This window comes from Osmerus eperlanus, chromosome 16 (genome assembly GCF_963692335.1).
Source record: "Osmerus eperlanus chromosome 16, fOsmEpe2.1, whole genome shotgun sequence".
Classification (NCBI taxonomy): domain Eukaryota; kingdom Metazoa; phylum Chordata; class Actinopteri; order Osmeriformes; family Osmeridae; genus Osmerus; species Osmerus eperlanus.
Window position 1 is genome coordinate 3,373,774 of NC_085033.1, and position 25,163 is coordinate 3,398,936.

General features: G+C 40.2%; 3 protein-coding genes across 7 annotated transcripts; 2 read left to right on the forward strand and 1 right to left on the reverse strand.

Annotated features, from left to right (window-relative positions):
- Positions 1–2,659: 2,659 nt before the first annotated feature.
- On the reverse strand, positions 2,660–4,848 carry LOC134036827 (5-beta-cholestane-3-alpha,7-alpha-diol 12-alpha-hydroxylase-like). Its single transcript, XM_062481936.1, has one exon. It carries the CDS (start codon positions 4,825–4,827, stop codon positions 3,292–3,294), a length of 1,536 nt encoding a protein of 511 aa, XP_062337920.1. The 5' UTR covers positions 4,828–4,848; the 3' UTR covers positions 2,660–3,291.
- A 7,586-nt stretch (positions 4,849–12,434) lies between these two features.
- On the forward strand, positions 12,435–14,605 carry higd1a (HIG1 hypoxia inducible domain family, member 1A). Of its 2 annotated transcripts, XM_062481530.1 has the most exons (5): positions 12,435–12,591; positions 13,113–13,199; positions 13,388–13,522; positions 13,694–13,803; positions 14,059–14,605. In XM_062481530.1, the coding sequence occupies exons 1-4, from the start codon at positions 12,441–12,443 to the stop codon at positions 13,765–13,767; spliced, it is 447 nt and encodes a 148-aa protein (XP_062337514.1). In that variant the 5' UTR covers positions 12,435–12,440; the 3' UTR covers positions 13,768–13,803; positions 14,059–14,605. The 2 variants fall into 2 exon arrangements, with proteins under 2 accessions (XP_062337514.1, XP_062337513.1); XM_062481529.1 differs by having other exon boundaries at positions 13,694–14,605.
- A 94-nt stretch (positions 14,606–14,699) lies between these two features.
- ccdc13 (coiled-coil domain containing 13) lies at positions 14,700–21,687 on the forward strand. Of its 4 annotated transcripts, none has more exons than XM_062481525.1 (16): positions 14,700–14,855; positions 15,365–15,572; positions 15,811–15,959; positions 16,071–16,213; positions 16,348–16,428; positions 16,549–16,662; positions 17,214–17,318; positions 17,735–17,899; positions 18,004–18,180; positions 18,411–18,617; positions 18,853–18,950; positions 19,141–19,197; positions 19,293–19,433; positions 20,212–20,366; positions 20,505–20,610; positions 20,930–21,687. In XM_062481525.1, the coding sequence occupies exons 2-16, from the start codon at positions 15,367–15,369 to the stop codon at positions 21,096–21,098; spliced, it is 2,073 nt and encodes a 690-aa protein (XP_062337509.1). In that variant the 5' UTR covers positions 14,700–14,855; positions 15,365–15,366; the 3' UTR covers positions 21,099–21,687. The 4 variants fall into 4 exon arrangements, with proteins under 4 accessions (XP_062337509.1, XP_062337511.1, XP_062337512.1 ...); XM_062481526.1 differs by having other exon boundaries at positions 14,723–14,855; positions 15,335–15,572; XM_062481527.1 differs by lacking the exons at positions 20,505–20,610; positions 20,930–21,687 and having other exon boundaries at positions 20,176–20,355.
- Positions 21,688–25,163: the final 3,476 nt, after the last annotated feature.

Genomic DNA, 25,163 nt, shown 5'->3' on the forward strand with positions numbered 1-25,163 from the left:
TCATAAAGCTTGTGCTTTTATACACTTAAAACAGATCCCCTAATAAATGTTCAATTCATCAATGCAGTGGTCTCTGTGATTGGCTAACACTGGTCAGTGACAGTTAAGACAATATAACCCCCCAGGTCAAGTGACCAAAGTCTTTTGATGTCACGGCTCTTTCTCTAAATGAGGACAGTAAAGATACCCTTAATGAAACACAAACAGGACACAGGACACAATCTCCTCGGCCAAAAGGTCAGGGCTGCTAGATCAACTGATCCATCTATCCATCTCCCTTTAGGCCACAGAACTCAAACATCCCCCAACCTCCATGCCCCTAGCTTCTCAATCAGGCATCATAAACCAACACCATAAATACCTTAAGACCAACTGCAACATCCATTTGTTTAAACACAACCTCAGTCTATTAAAAATACATTCTTAGTAACTATATCAAAAAATGCCATCACAGGGTACAATTTCTGGGGAAATTGTAGGGTGTGCTTGCTTGCGTCAGTTGCACAGGGGTCCGTTTTTGAATGACATTTTTACAACTGATATTTCTGTATATTTTATATAAAAATGCATACTTATTATTTATAAAGATGACATAGATTTAAAAGCATTTTTTTTTTGCTGCTCATTTACAACTGAAAATACGAGTGAAGTGTAGAATGAAATAGATGTCTTCTCATTTCCCCTGCAAGAGGCAGCCTCATCGTTGAAACAAAACGAATAAATTGGGCAGACCGGTGTAAAAATTGACCTAATCTCTATGACTTAAACGTCATTTTAAGTTTTTCCCTTCTCATGATATTTTCAGGCATTTAGCCTACTCATTGCATTAATTCATTAATAAAGAACCCCCTTTGAAGATTATTCTACGACGTTGCCCGGCAGTAGAAGATGGAATCGCGATTCAAACAGTACCATCTGCTAACGGAAAATATGCCCCCCAAAACGTAAATAAGCTTGACATTTATTTAGTGGAAAATCGCTCATTCATAAAAAGCTCACTGGTAGCGATCATTGTCAGTAACAACGCAAAATGCGATATAGCCCTGTGTGGAGAAGCTGCCCTGGTAAATTGTACTACTGTACTACGGCACAGTACTAGACTACTGCTGTGTTCGTCTTGGTAGCGATTGCGTTGGTTGAATTGGATTTAACGTTCCGTTGTACGGTTTAAGATGAAATTAATTATTTTCATGAACAGATTGACAACGTTTAGGCTGTGGCAATGAAGTTCAGGTTAGTAGTTAGATATACTTTTGATTTAAGTAAGGGGAGTGCCGAACATGTTCTGTCGCCGTTTGACTTCCGAAACAGCTGTGTAGTGTAGATGTTTTTGTAGTGTGTCTCACGTAAGCTACAGCGTTGCAGTGAGCTACACTGGTTTGAAACCACAGGTAATGGTAATTTCACCAACAAATCGTTTACTAATGTCAGAATAAATCCTACAACAAAAATGTATATGTGAGGAATGTTTATTTTAAGATTGAAAACAGATAACGCTACATCATAGACCACTGTAGTATGTGTTGCCCGGGCAACACAGGCTAATGTCATGATGCTAATACTTCAGTGAAATAGTAGACTACTGTTTCCGAAAGTAGATGTACTTCCTTAATAATATCAGCTTATACTGTACATTACACATGACAATTGTGTGTCATATCACAAAGTAAAATGAGTAAATAGTTATCACCCTGGCCTCTTTGCTTGTGGCGTTTCTGCAGCTGCCTTGCAGTAAAGCTATAGTTAGCCTAGCTATCCCCCAAGTTAACAGATGCGAAACGAATGTTCTGCCAAAGGTAGTCACGGGTGTTTTCGTGACGTTAGTGACGTTAGTAACGTCAGTGACTGTGGCTAGCAAATTAGCCACCGTTAGCTTCACTTTTCGCCACAAAAACTTAACTTCAGCCTAAACCATGCAACGGAACGTAAATTCCAATAGAAGCAACTCAATCGCTACCAAGACGAAACTTTTGACACCTACTTTGTCTATGTAGGCCAAATATTGACTGAGTTTTAGGGGGGCAAAAAGAATAATAATAATATATATATGAGAGAACAAAGGTTGTGCCCTTGCCGAAGGCAAAGCACACCCAATAAAGGTGGAAACAAATGACTCAGAACCACTAAGGACTCAGTGTAAATTCAGAAACAAGTTAACCACGTCCTGGAGCAGGCTTGGTACTTTGAATACTTTTCAGTTATCATGAAATCTTGTGAAAAACAAGAGAAAATTACTATCAGGTGACATTCTTCCCACAGAGTTTAATGGTGCTTGGCATTTTCATTTTTTTTTCTTAGAAACCTTCACAAGCTTGGCTAAGTTTGTCTTCCTGTCTTCCTGGTACCCCAATTATATAATTAAACTGACACATCTGGGCCATGCGTGAATTTTTGGAACTTTCATTATTCTTTCTAGTCTTGCTTTCTAGACTAGGTATTTACATTTGGTAGCTGTTTTGGTTCTGTTGGTTCCCAAATGACTCACTCACTCACTCACTCTCTCTCTCTCTCTCTATTTATATATATATATATATATATATATATATATATTCAGTTCAGTTAAGAAAGAAAAAGTGATACTGAAACAGCCTACTCAATTTATACAAATCCAAATATTACATTATATCAACTAAGCAGTAATGAAACAAGGAAAACATAATAAAGGGAAGCATGTTTATTAAAATTTGGAGCTCATTTATTACAATAATAAAATTGTAGGGTAGGTGAGAGCACAACAAAAACATACATATCCCAGAAAGTCTCATTAGTGCAATTGTTTTTCTGTGTTAACAGGGACACTGCGTTGATTTTGTTGCTGTAGTTACTACTGTATATGTACTATGTGTGCGTCGCTTTGTATAAAAGTTCCTTCTATAAGAATAAACAACATGTTAAAATATCTTCCACAGTATATAACAAAATGTATCCTTCAGTACCAACAAAATTCAGTATTGGCTGAGTGGGTCAAATGGCTGAGCGGTTAGGGAAATGGTTAGGGAAACGGGCTACCAATCAGAAGGTTGCCGGTTCAATTTCCTGGCTGTGCTAAATGACGTTGTGTCCCTGGGCAAGGCACTTCACCCTACCTCAGGGGAATACTTACTGTAAGTTTCTCTGGTTAAGAGCGTCTGCTAAATGACTAAATGTCTAAATGTAAATATGATTAGAGGTTAGAAAAAGTAGAAGCATTCATGTTAATTATATGCATTCTCGTAGGTTAACACAATGTTAGCATTCATATTAAAAGCTACAATATTTAAAAGTTACATTAATAGCTTTGGCAAGCACATTCTAGAACCTGAGCCTGTACTTAAATTGAATATCTTTGGTTGGTTGCATGGACCCAAAGCCCCAGCGTTTGGTATCAATCTTAGGAATTTCCTCATCTGGATTCTTAAGCTCAAATTCAAAGTAGATGAGCATGAGAAAAACAAATTGTTTTAACTCATTTGTGGCAAAGAAGCGACCTGGACATATGCTGACCCCAGCTCCCCATGGCATGTTGTAAAACTTCAGCTTCTTTCCGCCCTTGTAGAAATCTGTCTTTTTACTCCCATCTGATGTGAGAAAGCGGTCGTACTTAAATGTGTGTGGGTCAGGGTGGACTTCTGGATCCATTTGAACAGCAGTGTAAGGGAAGAGGGATACCCTATCGCCTTCCCTGATATGGAACTTCTGTCCGTCTGCCATTGTAAGGGTCAAATCCTGGAGCACGGCCCTCGTGAGGACGGGGGCAGCAGTTAGACGGAGAGACTCCTCTACAGCGCTGTCCATGATGGGAGTCTTCATTAGCATGTCTCTGGTTAAGTCGATGAGTGGGCCGCCTTGCTTCACCTCCTGCCCGGACTCCTTCAGTACCTCCTCCACTTCTGCCTGGATGGCCTTCATGGCTTTGGGGTGCTTCATGAGGTAGAGGAGCAGCCAAAAGGCGGATGGCCCAGTGTTTCCCTGAGATGCCCACAGCAACAAGAACATGTACCTGTCCTGCATGAACTCCTGCATCCCATTTTCTTCCCTCACCTGCTGTTGATCACGCACCCATCCACTTATATTGTCCTTGGTCTTCACTTTCTGCACTGACAGCATGTCCCAGAACAGCCTCTTCAGGCGCTCTGCCTCCCTCTTCTCACTGGGCGGCAACACCCCATAGGCCAACTTGGGGAACAGTTGGTCATACTTACGAAACTCCTGAAAGAGCTCTTCAGATTGTCTTCTGTCAGCTTCCTTGGCTTTCGTTAAGCTCCCTGAGGCTTTGGGTGTCTCATTACCGAACAGGGCAAGGTAGCCGGCCCTAAATACGATGTTGTAACTGTACATGAAAAGTCCAGCCTCCATCCAGGTCTTTTGGTCCTCAGATTTGCCCACTTCGTACAACATCAGGTTCTGCAGGTTATTCATCATGGCTTGGGTCATAACCACCAGACCGTCCCCCATCAGGTGCTTGTTGCTTGTCAACTGCAGAAACTTGTGATCCTTTTCCATGGAATAGTACCCAAAAACCTTCTGTACCAGCTGCTTTGCAAACTTGTTGAAATCCAGCTTTGTGCGGGCCTCTTTTACAATAGTACCAAAGGAGCGGGGATCCATGAGGAATGTGAAGTAAAATCCACCCAGCTGCACTGTGAAAATATCGCCATGTTTTACTTTCATTCTCTCCAGGAACTTTGCAGTGTCCCGGCGAAACTCCAGGACATGGCCAAGCCAAGGGATAGGTCCCTTATCTAAGGGGGGTTCTCCAGGGCGCCTTCGACGGAATGATCCCAGGAGATAGAGCCCTCCTAGGACTGACGCTACCAGAGCAAGCAGGAGTGGCAGCAAAAACCCCATGATACTTTCCTCTTGCACCTATCGAGCACATCTGGACTCAAAGGTTATAACGCAACAGATAAACACCAGGCTCCTCCCCCTGGCATTCGTCATTTTGTATTCGAAGGACACTGCACTTTATTGAACCCAAAAGTGTCCTTGCTCAAGTTTTAAATGTAACACAATTCAACGAAATACAACAACTAAATTGTGCAGCTAAATGATGTTCTATTACAGCTATTTTAACTGTGTCCAGCCAACAACTTGAGCTATTTAAAACATTACCTTTCTGTTTGTGTTTTATTTCTAAAACTTATTTCTTTAATGACAATAGTAGATAAGGGTTATTCATTTGTTACAGAGATGTCGAAACTGTTAAGCGGGGGAGCTTGTGCATTCCCGCAAGTTGACGACAGGGAGTGTGACTCGTTATATGACTCCAATTTCGAAATGTGCATACTATTACCCGTAACCTCGAGCGCTGAACGGTCAAGTACATGAATATCTGACGTAGATGAGAATCGTATGCATCTGGGAAACAACCGTAAAGTAAGCTTATTCACTAATCAGCCGTTCATTTCTACAATGGATATGTACTTATATCCACCGTTACATAATAATAATGAAATAAATCAATACAAAACATACCTTCCGAGCAATCATTAAATAAAGTAATCACAGTAAAACTTAACGCCTAACGCACCGGAGCTCGTATAGTAAACATAACTCGAAGTGATTAGTATAGCTTCGCCATACACCCATTTTGGACTTCTGCATGCACAAACTCTGTAAACCCTGTGAATATACGTTTTACAATACTAAAAGTATTTTTCAAATGTAATACATAAAATAAGAAACAAAAACATATCAAACATGATATTAAAAGCTGTTTAGAACTATATTCATATGAACACACCTTTTAATGATAATTTCAGTCATCCTCAGTCCACCTTCCTCTTCAACTGTTGAGACCACCTCTCCAGTGGTTTGTGCTAGAAGGTGTGATTGCCATTTAACATTACAGTCCCTTTGGTGCAAATGTCCCTGTGACCAGTGACAAAGGGGCTTGTATCTGCCAGAACAGCCCTACAAAACATAACTAAGGTAATTAAGCAGTCTTAATTAAGAATGATGTGCTGTGTTTGTCAAGCAGATCTGACAGTAGCAGATAAAGCATAGTTCAATTTAATAGGTTAAACATACAACTGGTGGGGTAACTCACAGCTGAGAACACATTGAATAATCGTCCATCAGCTTTCGAGGCAAAATTAAATCTAGGACTTATTCCCATGTAGATAGTAAGTTTATGTCCCGTGACCTTCTAGATTATCACCAACCGTAGTTGATTGTTTAAGTTTTAGGTAATCTTTTTAACTGTGGCTTCCTGTAGGGAAGGAGTTCAACGTATGAGCTCAGGGAGTTGACATGAAATTACTCCTTTTACTGAACCCTAACCTCAAGGTTCTTTGCATTAGTCGGGAATTTTCGTCATTTTATCTTCAAATATTATGTGTAATACCTTTAGACTATTTTTCATCCTTCTGAGATCAGTGTTAGTAGGAATTCCTCCCAAAAAACAGGATCTGGATGGGTAAAAAACTTGTTGACTTATTAACTTATTACGAGTTGCTGTGTAGGTGTTCATGGACCTCAGACCAAGCAGAATAAAAATGAGCTGTCCTTACACTAAAAATAGTCCATGTACCCTTTACAGGTCAGACTTTGAAACCATGAGCAAATATCGACACAAGACCACAAAATGACAGCAACGTAAACATCATTGTACACTTCACTGTCGTCACTAACATTTTTTGGTATGAATGCTCTTGTTTTTCTTTATTTACATGTTTTAGATCTTACAGTTCTCGTTCCTCTGTTATGCAGATGACACAAATTGTCAGGGTGTGAGGAGGGGTAGGACCCAAATGCACGAGAGATGCGAGGCATGGTAGAACAAAGGGGGTTTAATTCTCAAAACGGGGAACAGATAAGTAGTAGTAAGGACAAGACAAAGACTGGACACAAAACAGGAACCGAAATACACGAACCAAACGACACAATGACGCTAACAAGACAGGTGAAGACAATGACAGGGAAACACTAGGGCAGGACAAAAAACTGAAACCGGGGGGGCACGGCTGTGGCCGTGACAGTACCCCCCTCTCAAGGGACGTCACCGGACGTCCCACAAGGCCGGAGCAGGTCCGGAGGTCGGCCCGGAGGCAGGGCAGAGGCAGGTCCATGGCATGGAGTCATGGCATGGAGGCATGGCAAGGAGGCATGGTAGAACAAAGGGGGGCACGGCTGTGGCCGTGACACAAATATCTTATCTTTTAGAACCATTTGTACTGTCACAAGGACATCCAGGCTGGATTGCATAAACTTTAATGAGAGTTAAAGTCCTGATATTTTGACCCAGTCGTGCCGAGGCTAGGCAAGGCAAGGCAAGTTTATTCGTATAGCACATTTCAACAACATGGCAATTCAAAGTGCTTCACATAAAACCATTAAAAGCATCAAAACATAATGCAAAAGAAATCAAGATTCAAAAACAATTAAGAACATTCAATAAGACATTAAAAACATCCAAAAATCAAGAAATAAAATAAAAGTTGCAGTGCAGTTTAAGAAACAAAATGCAGGAGTGAGATGCAGAAATTGATATCCTTGAATCTGGTTCAATTAAAGGCAAACAGCAAACAGTAAAGTCTTCAATCTGGATTTAAAGGAGCTGAGGGTCTCAGCAAACCTGCAGCTTTCAGGGACCTTGTTCCAGATATGTGGAGCAGAAAAACTGAACGCTGCTTCTCCATGTTTAGTTCTGACTCTTGGAACACAAAGTAGACCAGTCCCAGATGACCGGAGGGGTTGGGATGGTTCATAAGGTAGCAGCAGATCACAAATGTATTTATGCCCTAAACCATTCAGTGCTTTATAAACCAGCAGCAGGATTTTAAAGTCAATTCTTTGTTGTACAGGAAGCCAATGCAAAGACCTCAGAACTGGAGCGATGTGATCCACTTTCTTGGTCTTAGAGAGGACTCGAGCTGCAGCGTTCTGAATCAGCTGCAGCTTTCTGATTGACTTTTTACAGCGACCTGTGAACACACCATTACAGTAGTCGAGTCTACTGAAGATAAATGCAGTCGAGTCTACTGAAGATAAATGCATGGACAAGTTTCTCCAAATCCTGTTGAGACATAAGTCCTCTAACCCTTGATGCATTCTTCAGGTGATAGTAGGCTGATTTTGTAATTGTCTTGATATGGCTGTTCATGTTGAGGTCTGAGGTTTGTTACACCTAGATTTCTGTCTTGGTTTGTGGGTGCTGACTTTCAATCGTTCGTCCTTGGGACCAAAAACAATTACTTTTGTTTGATCTTTTTAATTAAAGAAAATTCCGGCACATCCAGTTGTTGATTTCTTCAATGCATTTACTTAGCCCTTGTATGGGATTATAGTCCCCAGGTGATAAAGTTATGTAGATTTAATGTGTAATTAATGCTGTGATTTTATATGATGTCCTTGTTTTATGTTTATTTTAACCATGTACAGCAACTTTGAGAACTTTGAAAAGCGCTATATAAATACAATTTATTATTATTATTTGTGTGTCGTCTGCATAATTATGATAACACACTTGTTGTTTTTCATAATCTGAACCAGTGGAAGCATGTAGATGTTGAACAGAAGAGGCCCCAGTATTGAACCTTGGTGAACACCACATGTCATCATCGTCAGCTCTGATCTGTAATTAGTTACAGACACAAAGTATTGTCGGTCCTTCAAGTAAGATTCAAACCAGTTAAGTGCTGCGCCAGAGAGTCCTACCCAGACTTTTAGTCTGTGTAGTAGTATCTCATGATCGACCGTGTCGAATGCAGCACTAAGATCCAGTAATACTAAAACTGAAGTTCTACCACTGTCTGTGTGTAAGTGGATGTCGTTGAAGACCTTAACAAGAGCAGTTTCAGTACTGTGGTGCTGATGAAAACCGGACTGGAAGACATCTAAACAGTTATTTGTATCCAAGAAGTTGTTCAGCTGTTGAAAAAACACATTTTCCATTATTTTACTTTAAAATGGGAGGTTTGATATTGACGTATAATTTTTCATTATTTTGGGGTCTAAACTAGTCTTTTTTAGGAGTGATTTAATAATTGCAGTTTTCAGGGCTTGTGGGAAGACACCTGAGAGAAGGGATGTGTTTATAATTTGTAAAAGATCAGTGGTCAAAATGGAAAGTTACTATAAACTAGATTAACAGATACACTCATTCACATAATTTATATGTTTCTCCTCTCAACTGAGACTCTAATCTAGGGTCCTTTAAAAAAAAAGTGATTTTGAAAAGTTTATAGGCCTACATGCCTTTATCTTGAACCGACTTCACTACTGCAATGCCCTTAACGTTGGTGTTAGCCATATCATCACTCTCAAGCTTGCAGTTAGTCCAGAATGCTGCAGCTCATCTTTGAACAGGAACACACAAACAAGAGCACATTACTCCAAACTGGCCTCCCTTCACCTGCTCCCTGTATGTTTTGGGATCGATTTTAAGGTTTTTGTGCAACAAAACAAACAAATCATTAAATGGGCTAGCTTGAACCTATCTCCCTAATCTTTCACAACCATACATTCCATCAAGGTTACTCTGGTCTACTGACCAATGCTTCTGGTTGACTGAAGGTTGAAGTACTGGGGATATCATGCTTTTGCAGTTGTAGCACCCAAACTTCAGAAGGAGTTTCCTGTAAGGCTGGTCAATTTTTTAATCAGACCGTAAAACATATTTATTCCTTAGCAACACAGTAGGAGAGTTGCTTTGCTTTGTCTTATTGTCAGATAAACTGGTCTTTGTGTTTGTATTGGCTTTTGCTACTTTGATTGTACAGCTGGTATATTTAACCAGTATCATCAGATATTTTGAGAGGATATTAAAAATAACTTCAGAAAAACATCAAGGAACTAGTCTTACATGTTCTTTCATCATCACATAATCAAAGAACACGTCGCCCCCTTCTGGTCTAGAATTATAGTACAGGATCTTTGTCACGTGGTTCCAAATTCATAGCATTGTTTATTCCACGCAGTTAGTCTGTGTGTTACGTGTAAACTGTGATACTTTTGAGTTTTGCCTTTTAAGACACTCTTTAATATGGTTGGATCTGTAAATGAGATCCGCTCTTCTTTAAGAAATCAAATCAGGAAAGATACTGATCAAAAAAGTTGTGCTGGCATCTTGAAAATAACAAGGTGGGTGGGAAGGGTGTTGTCAATCCCATTTCCTGAACAGATCAAACATACTAAATAAGAAAAATATGCACTGTAAGATGAACAAATGTGTCTCCATTGACAATTGCTTGGATTCGCTGTCCTAAAACATGCAATTCCTGAACACATCATGACAGACTTTCTGTGACTTGTGATCAAGGTATTTTGCTGTATTTTTGTAGTTACACTGAACTGCTTTTAGCTTAACCCTTATCTCCATGGACTAACGAGATATGTGTGCTGTTAGTACCCCCCAGAGTAAACTGCATACATACACAACAGAGTTGATAAAACTATAACTGAAAGCAATGCACTCTGTGATCTGAATGCCATAGTCTAGGTGTAAGGCACAGCTTTATGCATGCCATATCTGCACAGAATACAGAAACAAGACATAGTTAGTCATGTTTCTAACCCTAACCCTAACGGGGAACCACAGTACAGTAAAAATACCACTTTAACTTTAACTGCACCATAACCACCTGTAGATTTTGAGTGCTCGACTTCTCCCCCGCTTTGACTTGGCGGTGGCATAGCAGACTCGTAAGTCACAGAAAAGCAGGATAGAAAATGGTAGGAGAAACCAAATATGTTCATCTTAAACTTTTACTGATTATCTTTTGTATGTACAAAATCATCCAAAGTACATGTGTGGTGGTCTTCTATGAAATGGTCAAACGTTTGTGACCATTGTTGTTCTTCTCTTGAATAAATGTCCAAGATGGCGCTGCAGCCAATAAAGATAATATCCAAGTCTAAGACCAAATATTTCAAAGTCTTATTGATGAAGAGTGAGTCCTCCTTGACAAACTCTATTCTACACCTAAATATATCACCATATCTAAACAAACAGTAAAAAGTATACAAGTCAAGTGTGTTTTATTTGTCATTTCCAATCATGAACATGTTACAGTACACATGAAAAAGATACAGCATTCCTCCAGGGCTATGGTGCAACACGAAACAACATAAAACAGCACGGAAATAAATGAGACTACATGTATTTCCGGCCTTCTCATCTCTACATAAAGTGCATGTGACAGGACAAAACAAGTGCAACAGGACAAACAAGTAGTGCAAAACAAGAAGTGAAAATCATGCTGAGGTTGTAAATGTAGTCAATCTAAATCAATGTTGCCCAACATCCATTCACTGTGGGAATAAACAGCTTAACATTGCAATGTCATTGTGAACTAAATATCGGCGAGGGCAGTACTCATATCTTTTGTGTGAGTTTTGATTTAAGTGAAACAAAAAAGTGAGTTTTCAATAACTCTGAGCAAGAAAATAATTCTGTGTAAGGGATAGAAAGATCAGTCCAAATGCTTTGACCTGAGTTTTTTCATATGGTCCAAAGCCAATCACACAATAGTGATGATCAGAGTTGGGGTCATATTCACCAACAAAGATGTTTCCATAATTCTTGTGTTGCTGGTGAAACATGAAAATGTCATTCAAACACAAATAGTGCATACAATATGAATAAAAGATGATCTGAAGACGTAAAATGTTTATCTTATAGTATCTCAGATAAGAGTAGATGCAGTCTGAAATTGCGCTGCAATTTCCTCTTTCTCCCAAACAAATCTTGTAAGTGCTGTGCTACTGTTTTGATAGTCTATTCCCCTGTCATGTTTAACTCTTTAGGCTACTGAATCTCGTGAAACAAGAACACATCCAAACTCTTTTAGTAAATAAACAAACATCTGGAATCTTACACATTGTATTATTGTGCTCCAGGTCAGGGTTGCAGAAGGGTGGAAAATTCCCAATGCTTTTACAGTAGATTTTCCAGGGAAAATATAAAATGTTGCTCATCAAAGTTTTTCATTGTACATCACTTTAAAAAGCAAGATATTGAATGGAGGTGTTCCCCAAAAGGAAAGAGCTAGATGCATTTGCTCAGTCCACAAAACACTTAGGGGGTTTGCTGCAACTAGCCTACATTTGTCCAGGTCAGGGACATGGCAAGACAAAAGCTGGTTGAACTGGGTGTGCATTCATTACATTTCGCCCTTTACCACGATAGATCCGAGCATCGGATAGGATCTGCAAAGCCTCAGCTGGGATGGGACATTCTGTCCTGAAATTGCACGTTGCGGTGTTATATTACCGCTTGCGTCACACCACACAGCTGTGTGACGCGTTGCTTTTGGCTTGCTGGGAATCAGAGTCTCCTCTGTAAGGATAATATAAATAACTATCCAAAGACGGGTAAATAAACGAAGACCCTGATCTTCCAATACGTGATTATAGACTTGTATAAAAATGCGACATAATTGAGGATTTTCTGTGATAGAATTTGTTTGCAACATTATTTGTTATGTCGCCTGGACTACATTTCACAGATGTAACGTCACATGTGCATGCACTCTGAAAGGTTATATCATGCACTATCAGAGCGTGAGAAATATTCGACTTGCCGGTATTCACTTCTCAATTCTCACATTGAAGCGAATAGCTTTTTCCTGTGCCTAGCTATTTACACGTGTAGTTCAACAGAACAAAACGGTAAGAATATTAATAGTGTTATTTTCAGTCAACTTGGTCGAACTATTCGCTATAACGTTTATGACTAATCTGACCAGATTTGAAATAGATATTTTCATAGTTTGACCTTCGATGAAAATGTCCACAAGCATTGATCATTGCGTTTATTGAATTAACGTTAACGTTTGTTCTTTATTTTGGGCTCTCGACAATGATAAATTGTTATTTGATCTATTATATGGGCTTAAGAAAGATAACTTTAAGTGCCTATTTTTTTGTCCTTGGACTTAGTAGCCATGTAGGCTAATGTAATTTGTTTTGTAACGCTGTAGCTTACTTAGGCTATCTATGTACAGTATATTGTCCCAGGAGTCTAATGATTGATTTATGTTAATTAGGCTATAAGAATAGAAATTTGAGTATAAATGTATAATATTTTTTCCAAAAAGTGTTAATAGTTGTCAGGTAGATCTAGACCTTTGTGTATAGTACTTTCTATACATAATGTAAACATCATTTGAAAAACAGTTTTTCTTTTTAAGCTATTGCCAAGATGTCTTCAGTTGACTATGACGAGTATGAGTCTACATTTATGCGTAAGGCAAAAGAAAATCCATTTGTTCCAGTGGGTAAGTAACATGCATTGAGTGGTTACATCATCCAAAAAGATATTGATGATTATAATATGTTCTCGGTTAATTTAGAAGTGTGTTTCTGTGTTTACGTACGTGATTAAGTAAAGTGTTTACTGTTTAGATGCTGTAACAATCCCCTTTAGTATTGAACCATAATAAAATGTATCTCTGGGTTTATAAAGGAATGGCTGGATTCTTTGCTATTGTGGGGTACAGACTTTTGAAAATGAAAAATCGTGGAGATGTGAAGATGTCAGTACACCTCATCCACATGCGTGTAGCAGCTCAAGGATTTGTGGTGGGAGCTATGACCATTGGTATGTTTATAAATGAGCTAACTATACAAAACATCTGTATTTTGTTTAATCTATTTGCAATTACTAAGTAACTGAGTGAACATGGATAATCATGCATCATTACAATGTTTTGGATGATAAGGCACTTTGTGTGTGATAAAGTAACTTATTGTGTTGTCTTTGTTGTTTCAGGTGTCCTCTATTCCATGTACAAAGATTACATTGTAAAACCCAGAGAAGAACAGAAGGCTTTAACACACAAATGAATATAATCTTTGTATGTCCCTTAATATTACCTCATATTAACCCTTGTGTTATCTTCGGGTCATTCTGAGCCATCAGTCATCGTGACCCACCGTCGTATTGCGACAACTTTACCGCATACAAGAACAAAGTGAGGAATTTTCTTTTAACCGTCGGGCTGTCTCAGACCCCCCACATTGCGAAGGTTAAAAGAAAATGCTATTTATTTGTTTTTGTATTGGGTAGAATTGGGTAAACACAACGTTGGTTCGTTGTGAACCTTTGGGTCATGTGACCCGAAGGCAGCACAAGGGTTAAGGTGTTAAAGTATTGTTAATTTATTACATATTTGCCATAATTTGTATATGGAAATATCTTTTCTTGGACACCCCATATGTAAATGAGCAATGGACAGTTTTAACATTGTCTTTTGTGCTCGGGTTGGGGTAGATAGATTTTTTAGTTTCTTTTTTTGGTTACTCTCTGGTTTACTTTTCTGATTGTCAACGTTAAATGGTTTTAAAATCGTTTATATTTATTTCACATTATTATCAGTGGCTTTAAGAGTATGTGACAATTTAGAGTTACACTCAACATTTGCACTCTACCTATACCCACTACCTAAAAGCTACATTTCAAACAGATTTGAATTTAATTGTTACTATTTTCATGTAGTCTTTTCATTATGTCTGGGTGTTAGAGTGTTGATTTTAAGAAAGTGACTTTTGTAAGTTCAATGAAATGTAGGAGTAAGTAGGCCTTGACAAGTGTTGCACAGAAACAGTCAGTAAGGTAATAACGTGAAGCTCAGATTCATTGTGTGCTGGTGGAATGCAATAAAAGGATTAATGAAAATGCAAATGAATGGTCAATATTATTTCAGTACTTTCTGTTAAATACGTTCCATTTGTCTTTGGAGCTTTTACAGAGAACATCTGCACGCGATTCGGAGCCCCCCTTCTAACCCATCTGTTGCCATGGATACAGTGTTTGACGGGATGAGGAAGTAGCTAGCAAGTCAACACGTCTGCAGGGCTGACACTAATAGTACCTACTGTTTTTCAACTTCATAGACACATCTTATACAATTGCTGTGGTTGAATACATTTAGGTGAGTTGTTTTGTCAACGTTAACAAATATGCCAGTTTGTATACTGTAGGCTATTAGAGATAAAACACTATCCCGGCGAAAGCTAGCTCTTGCTACGGTAAAGTGCAGTAGCTACTGTAGCACTAACCAGAATATTCAGGCAATCAGACGAGGCTACAGACCAAACTTTGTTATCAAGTCTTCGTATAAGGCGTTAGCTAGCTAGGCTACTTACTGGTTGAAGGTCCCCAAAATACTTGGACCGTCAAGTGAAACACCCCTAGCCCCTGTCTTTCTCCCAACAAATGTAGAGCTACAGTAGCGCCAGCTGACCTTAGCCAGTACACTGCACTACTGCATTATTAGTGACACTGATCAAACTAAGTGTTGCTATCTGCATGATATTTTCTAGAACTAATTCGTTAAGCTAGTGTAGGTGCAACTGACATTTTCAATAGATTCTGTGCACGTTAGCATACAACATTTTCAATCATTTTAAGAAAGGTTTGTTATTGAATGATTTCCTTCAGTAATGGAGGATGATGGACTGAAGGATAGCTTGAGGCTACAGTTCCAGGCCCTTCAAGAACAACAAGAGAAACGTCTCCAGACAAGATTAGAGCAACTGAAACAAAAGGAGTTGGAGAAGACCCCCAACGGTTCCTCTGTGCTCCTCCAAGTCCAGGATGACTTGAATCTTGCAGGGCAAGATAATGCAGCAGAAACAGTTAGTGAAAAGTAAGCTTCCCAAATGTTATCAATGTTGCTCAGTTAAGCCTACTGACACCAAGAAGATAGCCGATGGCAACTTCAAATAACTGATGGTTTTAGTAGCATTACATATACATTCAAGCATGACAGTGATATTTTGAGAGTGAATACATTCTCAGTTAATGTGAAAACAGAGTTCAACCAACCTCTGGTTCTAAAAGGGTAATCCTCAATTTTAAATGTACATTTTTCTACTTCCCTTTAGACTGTTACAGAATGAAAATGAACAGTTGCAGGTACAATTGAGAGAATTAAGAGATGAAAATGGCCGCCTCTTCAAACTTCTAAGTGAGAAAGAATTTGAATTAAAACACCTGAAGAAGAAGAGGGAGGAAGACAGGCTGGCTCTTGCAGGTCTAGTAATGAAAAGGCTACATTTCACAGTTGTTTCACAATTTTGTTGTAACACAGTTGATTTATTAATTATTTGCATCACATACATAACAGATATGTATTTTTTGTAAGGAACCTCTGGCATGGCAGGTGATGTAGCAGCCACTAAGATTGTGGAACTTTCAAAGAGAAATCGAGAGTTACGTGCTGAGATTGAACAGGAAAAGGTTAGGTCAAAGCAATCAAGCAACAGAGTGAAAGAACTTGAGAAAGAGGTAAATAATATCTGTTTCATAAAAGAATACATCATTTAAACATGATAATGACAGTTACGTTTTCTCAGATACATAAATCATCTTTATATAATTGATAATTTAGTTGAAAATGTATTGCTAATTTCTCTGCCCAGGTTGCTTTGTCACTTAATCCTCTGGGACAAAAGACAGATCTGAAAACAAAGGATCTGCAGTCTGCAGATGATTTTCCAGAGGTGAATATTACTTATCACATTTAATAATATATCTATTAGACACAGATTTTGTACAGCATTTCTCAAAAATGTAGACATTGATAAGATACTGGTCACTAGATTGTAATTGTTTCTCAACAGAACAGTGCAATGGTGAAATCACTTCAAGAAAAATTCTCCGCTGCCCAATTCAAGATGACAGAATACCGCAACCAGATTCAGGCTGTCAAACAGGAATTGAAAATAGCTCAGAAGGTAGTATGTTACATTTACATTTATTCATTTAGCAGACGCTTTTATCCAAAGCGACTTCCAAGAGAGAGCTTTACAAAAGTGCATAGGTCAATCATCATAAACAACGAGATAGCCCCAAAAACATTGTTGCCAAAACATGAAGCATACATTGTGAAAAGCAAATAAGTGCCAATAGGAAGAAACATAAGAGCATGTAGTTAAACAAGTTACAATTAAACATGAACCTCAAAAGTGCAAGGGTGTACCTGTAGGAAAGCAAGCAACAATAATATAATTCAAAGCGAGTACAAGAAGTTAAATCAGTTACAACTAACCAACAAGAGCAACAAGCCTCTCAATAACAGTCATTATTTTCCTGGATGAAACTAACATCAGGTCCAGCGAATCATTCCTAAGTACCGTTGTACTCCCGGAACAAGTGCGTCTTTAGCCTTTTCTTGAAGGTGGGGAGACAGTCAGTGTCTCTGATGTAGGTGTTAATGTTGATTCGACCCTGATCCATAGATATAGAGCAAATTCAACTCTCAGCCCAACCTGTCTTTCTGCTGCAGGTGATAATGAATGAGGTGGGGGAGGAGGTCAACATCCAGCAACTACTTAGCAGCCAAGGGAATTGGAGGGGCCGCTCTCAGCAGATACTGGCCCTCCAGAATAGGGTAAGCCAGTGTCACCATGTCACTTGTCACTATCACCACATGCCTCACATGCCAACTCCAGGGAACTGGGGTACTGTAAGGCCCTGTTGACAGTTGGTTCTAAAATGCACTTCGGTGATTCGAACACAAGTGGACGGCGCTGTCCACTTGTGATCCAATCTCCCAAGCCACTTTTTACTACTACGAGTAAACAGGGTCTGACTCACACACCGAAAAGCTAGCAATTCAATGGAGCATATGGGTGGTATTTATACTGAAGAGTTAGTTTGATGAATTAAACTCGGTGACACTAGCAGATACTCTGCTCACTTCCATTAGACCCTTTTATGTACTGCATTTTTACGCAAGTGATTTAAAAGGATTTGTCATAGGATTTATTGAATATGGAAAGTTGTCTTTCCTTTCGCCTACTGTAGGTGCGGGACTTGGAGCAGCAGTTGAACCAGTCAGCTCAGCGGAAGCAGCCCAGTATCTTGAGGGTTGAAGAGGAGCTACTAGGGGTCCTCCCAAAAAACCCACCCCAGGAGAGAAACATCAGCCATATCCGATCCATGGAGAGAGAGAAGAGAGAAACGCTAGAGGTAGCTGCATACGAGTGAAGCCAACCGGTGTCCACATCTATTAGCTCATCAAGTTGCAAATGACAATGACAATAAACTCTCGTTTCCTTCTATGACTTTGACAGAGGCTAACAGGGGTGTACGAGTCTCTCTTGAAAGACCACGAGGATGTCAAAAAGAAGCTGGAAGGCTCTAAGGCCAGAAACAAAGCTCTGACCACCGAGGTGAAGTCCTTGAAGATGCAGATCTCCACCCTTCTGGACAAGGGGAAACACGACAATGAGCTTGTGGATGCCTTACTGGTAAGATACACGCTAAATCATGACTGTAAATGTTAATTTGACAGTTAGGTTACTATAGTCGTACCAATAAATCTAATGAAGTAAAAAATGATGGAACAAACAAGCAAAAGTGGATGTTGCGTAGCTTGAACGGACATCGATACACAACAGATCTGAGAGTGCCTCAGCTTATGTGCCGTCTTCCCCCCCTGTCCTCTGGTGCACTGCCCCCTCCTGGCGTGGGTGGATAGAGGCAGCAGAGTCAGCTGCAGGGCGTATTGACCCGGCTCAGCCAGCAGGACGCACAGAGCAAGGAGAGCCAGCAGACCCTGGGGCAGCAGCTGATCAGCGAGGCCCAGAGGCACAGCTCCCTCATCCAGCAGCTCAAACAGATGGTCTCCGAGAGGGAGGCCAAAGTCAAAGAACTGGAGGAGGAGATCGAGCAGCTCTCCCTCAAGGTATACAGACTCTTAGTGACAGTGCCATCACACAGCTCAGTAGCCACCTGATTCAGTAGCTCAGACCCTACTTAACTTCCATGTTAGTACAGGGAAGGAATTGGACCTGGAACTTGCAGAAGTCAAAGTGCATTAGCTCAGATGGATCCAAATCTAGAGTCGATCCCATGTCTGCCAAGTCATTCAATTCATTTGTAGGATAATTTGTTCAGTCTTGTTTGTAATTATGTTGTAGAGAGAGAATGGCAGTCAGTCAAGCTCCAAGTCTGCCATTTGCAGCTCCAAGCCTTCGACAGCAGGGGGCGACAGTAGCAAGAGATTAAGCTCTGCACGGTACAGTATGTTTGCATGTGGCAGCTGAAAAGTGAGAGAATCTTGCGAGAGATTGTTTGTCCATATCACAAAAAAGTTGCTGCACAATTCCCTTTGTTGCAAATCAGATCTATGTATTTATTGTTATTAAATGACTGTGGTAAAGTATACTCATGCAATAATTCTCTTGAATTCTACTGTATATGCACAGTTCTCTTTCCAAACTTGGACATAAACTGGTGGAGTCGAGCTTACTGGTGGACACCGGGTAAGTTTCAAACTCCCGTAAGAGACAATTTCTCAGACAAGGAGTCCTATCTCTGTTTGTTCATATTGAACTAACACATTTGTCTATGATCTCAGAGACTCTGAGCCTCCCCTCAGTAGTCAGGCCGACTCAGTGAAGTCCCTGATGGACCAGTGTATGGAGTATAAAACCCTGTACCAGGCCGTCAGTGTGGAGAGAGATCGACTTCTAGAACTAGTTAAGGTCCAGCAAATCAGGTATGACACAGACTGCCTATGGATTTCATATCCGACACATTGTTCAGCTTGTAAGCACTCTAGGGACTGTTCCATTTAGCTACGACAGCTCCTTTTGTCTTTGGGTGTGCAGAATACTAACACTGACTTGGAGCTTTGTGGGAGCCTTTTGTTGACAACAAGGCAAACTACCAATTTGAATAGCACTAGCTGCTCTGCTATTGGAAAGTATTGGGGCATAAAAAAACACTGACTTTATACTTTTATTTACATGACTGATGGATAGTCGAGAGAACAGTGGGTGCTTCGGTGCCTTAGGTATTTGAATAGCAAAACTAGAGAAGTTTTGTTCAAATTTGCAATTGAAAGTATTTAACTTGCTAAACTATGTTGCATTATTCCAAAAATCCTGTGGTAATAAATTGCCACTGTGAAAAATACAGCTTTATTTGCTGTATTTCTTTCTAATTTCTTTCTTTCTGTTTTGGAAGGCGACCATTCTTTTTTGTTCTTCTTTTATGTTCTTAGACGGTACTGTGCAAGACAATTGAATGGTAGTCTTGAGTGCCTTTCCTCTGTACGCAAGCTAGCACGACTCCATTTGGAACTCATTTCCATCTTTCTTCCAATGTGTATGCATTTGAAACCTCATTCCCAGTTTCTAGGAGGTTAGATTAGGGTGACTGGAGCTTTCCCATTGAATGTTGATCCCTTCCACTCCACGGGAGAGGAGCTGGTTTACTTTCCTATGATTATCACCCAGCAGGCTGAGCAGCTCTGTGTGATGTGGCCCCGGCAGGGAGGAAGAGGTGAAGCGCAGGTGCTCCGAGGCGGAGCAGAGGTACCAGGGCGAGCGTCGCAGGGCCGTGATCCTGGAGCAGCAGCTGGATAAGGCTAAGCTGGACCTCGGCAAAGGGTCGACTCCGCGTAAATCGAGCAACAAGAACTGGGGCGGTATGAATCCGACACGATGACCACAGTCCATCCGTTACACATAGACCTAGCTCAGATAGACCTCCTCTACCGGCTTACATTGATTTTGTCCGTTTATATTGTGTATCTGCTGTGTTATTTGGTCTTGTTCTCCCCCAGGAACGTCCTCCAGCCTGACAGTGCTCTCTGGGAGAGTGGACGAGTTATTCCCTCTGAGCCCTCAAGGCCCAGCCAGGGACTCTCAAATAAGTGAACTAAGTACCCAGTGAGTCCAGCTGCAAGCTGTGTAACTTACATGTCTTTGAAGTCCTTGGTGGTGATGTTGGGATACAATTTTCTACTTACCAACCCCCCCACCCCCACCCCACCCCCTTTACAGAATAATCCTTACACTAAGCACACACATGTGTTATGTATCAAGGTCAGATGAAAAACAAATGATATTCTGTATTAACGGCCATTGTGTAATGGTTTCTGGCGTAAATTTAGATGTAGCTGACCTGATTGAAATAATGTGGAGGACTTTCATCGTAAAGATACATTTATGAAGCAAACAGATGTTGATGGTACCGTGTTGCCCTCAGGCTGGCTATTCAGCTGGAGGAGACGGAGGCACTGAAGGCAGCGCTGAAGAGCACTCTCCAGGCCAAAGAGGAGGACCTGCAGCTCTATAATGACATGATGAGCCAAGTCAAGCATGTATTCCTGCAGGCTCTGCGACAGCACAAGCAGGATACTAACCAGGGGAGTTAACAGAGCCGGGTCCTGTTGGACTTCACGTCTGACAGCAGCCTTCCTACTCCTGTCACTTGTGCTTCAAGGAAGGACATCTTGAGCGAAACAGGCCTGTCCGTGTCAACATTGCACAATGTCACAACTGATTCAGTGGACCCTTCATACTCTCAGTCCTTCCAACTAGAAGACTGCTCGGTCTTAAGGCCCCCTCTTGCGAATATAAGTAGACCAATCAAACCAACAGGATATGGGGTGGCACAGCTTATCACCAGCTGCACCGAAGGCAGCAGAGAAGCGCTCTGACTGTTGATTGTGGAAAAGGTCGGCGCTGATAGAATGTCTTAAGAAGTGCTCTGTGTCATTGTCTGTTCTAAATGTCATTGACATACCAATTTAAGAGGAGTTAGTGTCTCCCTTCTGATATATATATCTATATAGAAAGCATATATATGATGCTCATGCATCATGCTAATATGTTGTGCAACTGGTTATATAACGGTTGGAAAAATGTATCCTATTTTATGAATGAAATTAAACTGTTAACTTTTTGTTTTACTCACTGCTGTAGATTTGACTATATGATACATTTTGAATAAATCCTTATTTGACTGCCGTTTCTTTTGGCTGTATTACATCACAGAAATATTATACCACGAAAACCAAATGGTAAATATTGTAGAGTGAAGTCCCTAAATAGTTCAAGATTCTTCTGAACTATTGCAACTAATCTCTTCTGACTTAAAACCAGCTGTGTGGGAATAGTGGTTGAGAACTAACGCAGACTTAAGATACACAAACTCCCTCTTTGCCGCTCTATGCGTTCCCCAGAGCATGTCAAATGCATATATGACCTTAGCTTCTCACTCCACTTGTGGATTCTAAAGAGCTGTCTCATCTGTGTATCCTAGTGGGAGGGGCTTCTACATTCATACCAACATCCGAGTTATTTTCTTCCTATGTAGCCAAACGAATTTCAGCAAAGCCCCCCTCCTCCACTCCTCCACATCACGCTTAATTTAAACCCATGGCTGAGTTAGTGTGCTGCTTCAAATACCGCACTATTTCTTCCAGAACCCTGTGGGAGATTGGCAGGTCCCGGCTGTACCAAGTGAAAAAGTGCCACAAGACAAAAATATCAGACTTTGGATGTGATGAAGAAAGCCTTTATGCTGTGAGACACAAAAGACAGCTTGTGTCGAACACCTCCTGGATTGAAGGTGAGGTACTTCGCTCTGCAGTGCACCAGTAGCTGTTAAAGATGGGACTTTGACAAGGTAGCTAACGATAGCCTGGACTCACTGTCTACACTCAGTTGAGGGGTGCCAACATTTGAATCAAAGGTACCTTACAGCACTAGTTACTGGAAAAGGCAGTGGTCATGTCCACCAAACCATGCCACCATCCAGAAAACTTTAATACCTGATGGGTTTGCAAAACAAGTCATGGAAAGCATCAGAAAAGTCAATGTGTATTACATTTTGTGGACTATCATACATACATACTTTCTTACATTCTTAACATCATGATGCCTTTTAGTTGAATATTGAACAAAACATTTAGTTATTTAATGTTTGAACATCAATCGGTCCTCATTAACTAGATGAGAGTGTATTTACAGTAAAACTGTAAATGTCTGTCATGTACTTTTACAGTTGAGATTTGATCTACAGCAACATACAAATAGTGCATATAGTGAATGTAATAGATAGAACTCACTCCTGTGTGATTTGCCTAGGGGCAGATCTGTATGTTGTCTTAGCATTAATATGCCTATTCCTGATGACCTCAGAAATCAAAGGGTGTCATCACTCTCAAATAAATTACATTTCACCAAACAGTTTAATATTGTTTTATGAAGCTGGATTACGCAGAAAGGTGTAGATTTATTCCGAAATGCCCAATAACCCACCAAGCCAAACACACACTTATGTAAACACAGCATACGTAAACAGCCTCACCTATTTGTCATTCCAGGTTTGAATGACTCCTTTCTCCATCCTTCTCCTCAGAGGGATTCCCTCGTTCTGGACCAATGCTTCCTGTAGACCATTGACTGCATCCAGAAACTTGAGTAAACAGCAGTGCTATGAACGCAGAGGTTAAAGTTAGCCGTCAGTGTATGAGGGATCTGACAACTTTTCTCAGGCACTATAAGCCGTGTGTGCTTGTATGGAGCCCATTCATTTCACAGTAGAAAGAAACCTCTCATTTACATGTAATGGAATGAAAATAAACAACCGTTTTAGCTGAGCTCCTAATCTGTTAATTTGCAGTTACTGAGAAAAGATAAGTGGTTTTGAAACTGAGGAAGGAGAACAAAGGAATTGTTTAAGAAAAACATCTTAGTGAGAGTTTAGCTGTAAAGAACCGGGACTAAGGCGGAACTTACATTGTTCCAATGTAATAGAAACTTCAAAGTAAGAAGATATTTGTCATAATAACTCAGGTATCTTATATCATTAAACAATATTAGAGTGCGTATGAAGGGGTATGAAGACACTAAACCATAAAAAAGGTTGAGAACAGACAGTTTTATCTGGTCTTAAAATAATCTGCATCCAATACAATGGAAGCTACTGTAAAATGAGATTTGAAAAATCATGTTGAGGCATAATATCTTAGCTCATGATCAACATTCCATACACATCACTAGATGGCAGCATGATCTACATGTCCTCCCCTTTTGACAAGATTTGACAATGATCGTTGCTTGCTCAACCATTTTTTTTAATGTATTATTATTATTCTACCTAACAAAGTCATTCACCCCTATATCTATACATAACCCAGCCATTATGCGTGGCTCAACCCAAAAGGATTCAAAAAATCTTGATCAACAGGTACAGTTTGTGTAACCTGTTATTTGTATACTATTTTTAGGGACAGTAAGCACATATCTGAAAATAGTTTATTGGCTGACCATACAATTACTTGTACTTTGGCTTTGAGAAAAATCATAAAATGAAATGCCTGACAACAGACTTGGTCAGATTCGGCAAGCTTGCCACAATACTACAAGGCCATCAAGTAACTACTCTTTAGAACTAGCCAATGGTTCTTCAGGATTATGTCCACAGGTTACTATTGTTATTAGTGTTATTCTATTGTAGTCTACTAACTCTCCTTTGGCCTGAGCAAATTATTCACAACCTTCATGCGGGTCAAGAGCTCATGTCCAACAGCAGGAAGACTGGAAGTCTGAATCAGTGGTTGTGTCGTGCCCACTGACGCAGATATCCTCTCTGCCCTCCTGACAAGAATGACTCTTCTACAAAACAAGGCGGAGACGCTGTTAGGTGTTGAGTCCTGGACAGGTTCACCTCCCAACACATGGACATCTGGCAGATGTCCGGTCTATCACTGGGGATGATCAAGACTGTGGCTCCTCTGGTCCCACAATTTGGTTTGATTGCTCTCGTTGAACAAATATGCCGTTTTCAGGTTTCACCAGAGTGGAGTCTGAGTCATGTGTATTTCATTATTCTAGCCCTTTTCCGCTGTGTCTTTTCTGTGGTGTCTAAAGGGGATGAGATCTTATCTGGAAAGAGCATTGACAGATCAATCTTTTAAAGAGTGGCCTAGCCGTAAAAAAAAAAAAGATTCAGGTCACAAATATCCAATAATACAGCAGATGGCCCTGTAAAATTAACGTTTTTATTTTAATATTGTTCATTATCCTTATGTTTGAACTTCCCTTTCATCCATGCTTTAGATTTTGAAGGATGTGTATTGCAGCTTACCCTTTTCTGATTCACAACACATCTGATCGGTGACAGTTCCCCCTCTGGGTTCTTCATTACTTGCCAACAACTTTGTCCTGTGCTGGTGCCTGTACTTTAATGACCCGAAGTGTCATGTTTTCCCTGCTGACACCAAGAAGTCACCAGGAATGAGGATGTTCAATTTATACCTTTTAAATTCCTCAGATTTCAATCAAATTGGGTCTCCACATTTTGACCCTGTGTGGGTGACGTTGTCATGTGTCCCCTTGACCTTTAATTTTGTCAGCTCAAATAAAAGATGAAATATTGAATGCAGCAGGAAGAAGACTGAAGGATAAAATGGTGAATGGTGTGGATTGGT

Excerpts from the sequence above, each read along its gene's own strand:
- LOC134036827 (XM_062481936.1), bottom strand. The coding sequence starts at position 4,827 with ATGGGGTTTTTGCTGCCACTCCTGCTTGCTCTGGTAGCGTCAGTCCTA.
- higd1a (XM_062481529.1), top strand. The coding sequence starts at position 12,441 with ATGTGCATGCACTCTGAAAGGTTATATCATGCACTATCAGAGCGTGAG. Across the intron at positions 12,592-13,112 it reads TAGTTCAACAGAACAAAACG|CTATTGCCAAGATGTCTTCA; the intron begins GTAAGAATATTA and ends TTTCTTTTTAAG. Across the intron at positions 13,523-13,693 it reads GGTGGGAGCTATGACCATTG|GTGTCCTCTATTCCATGTAC; the intron begins GTATGTTTATAA and ends TTGTTGTTTCAG.
- ccdc13 (XM_062481525.1), top strand. The coding sequence starts at position 15,367 with ATGGAGGATGATGGACTGAAGGATAGCTTGAGGCTACAGTTCCAGGCC. Across the intron at positions 16,663-17,213 it reads AATTGAAAATAGCTCAGAAG|GTGATAATGAATGAGGTGGG; the intron begins GTAGTATGTTAC and ends TTTCTGCTGCAG. Across the intron at positions 17,319-17,734 it reads TACTGGCCCTCCAGAATAGG|GTGCGGGACTTGGAGCAGCA; the intron begins GTAAGCCAGTGT and ends CGCCTACTGTAG.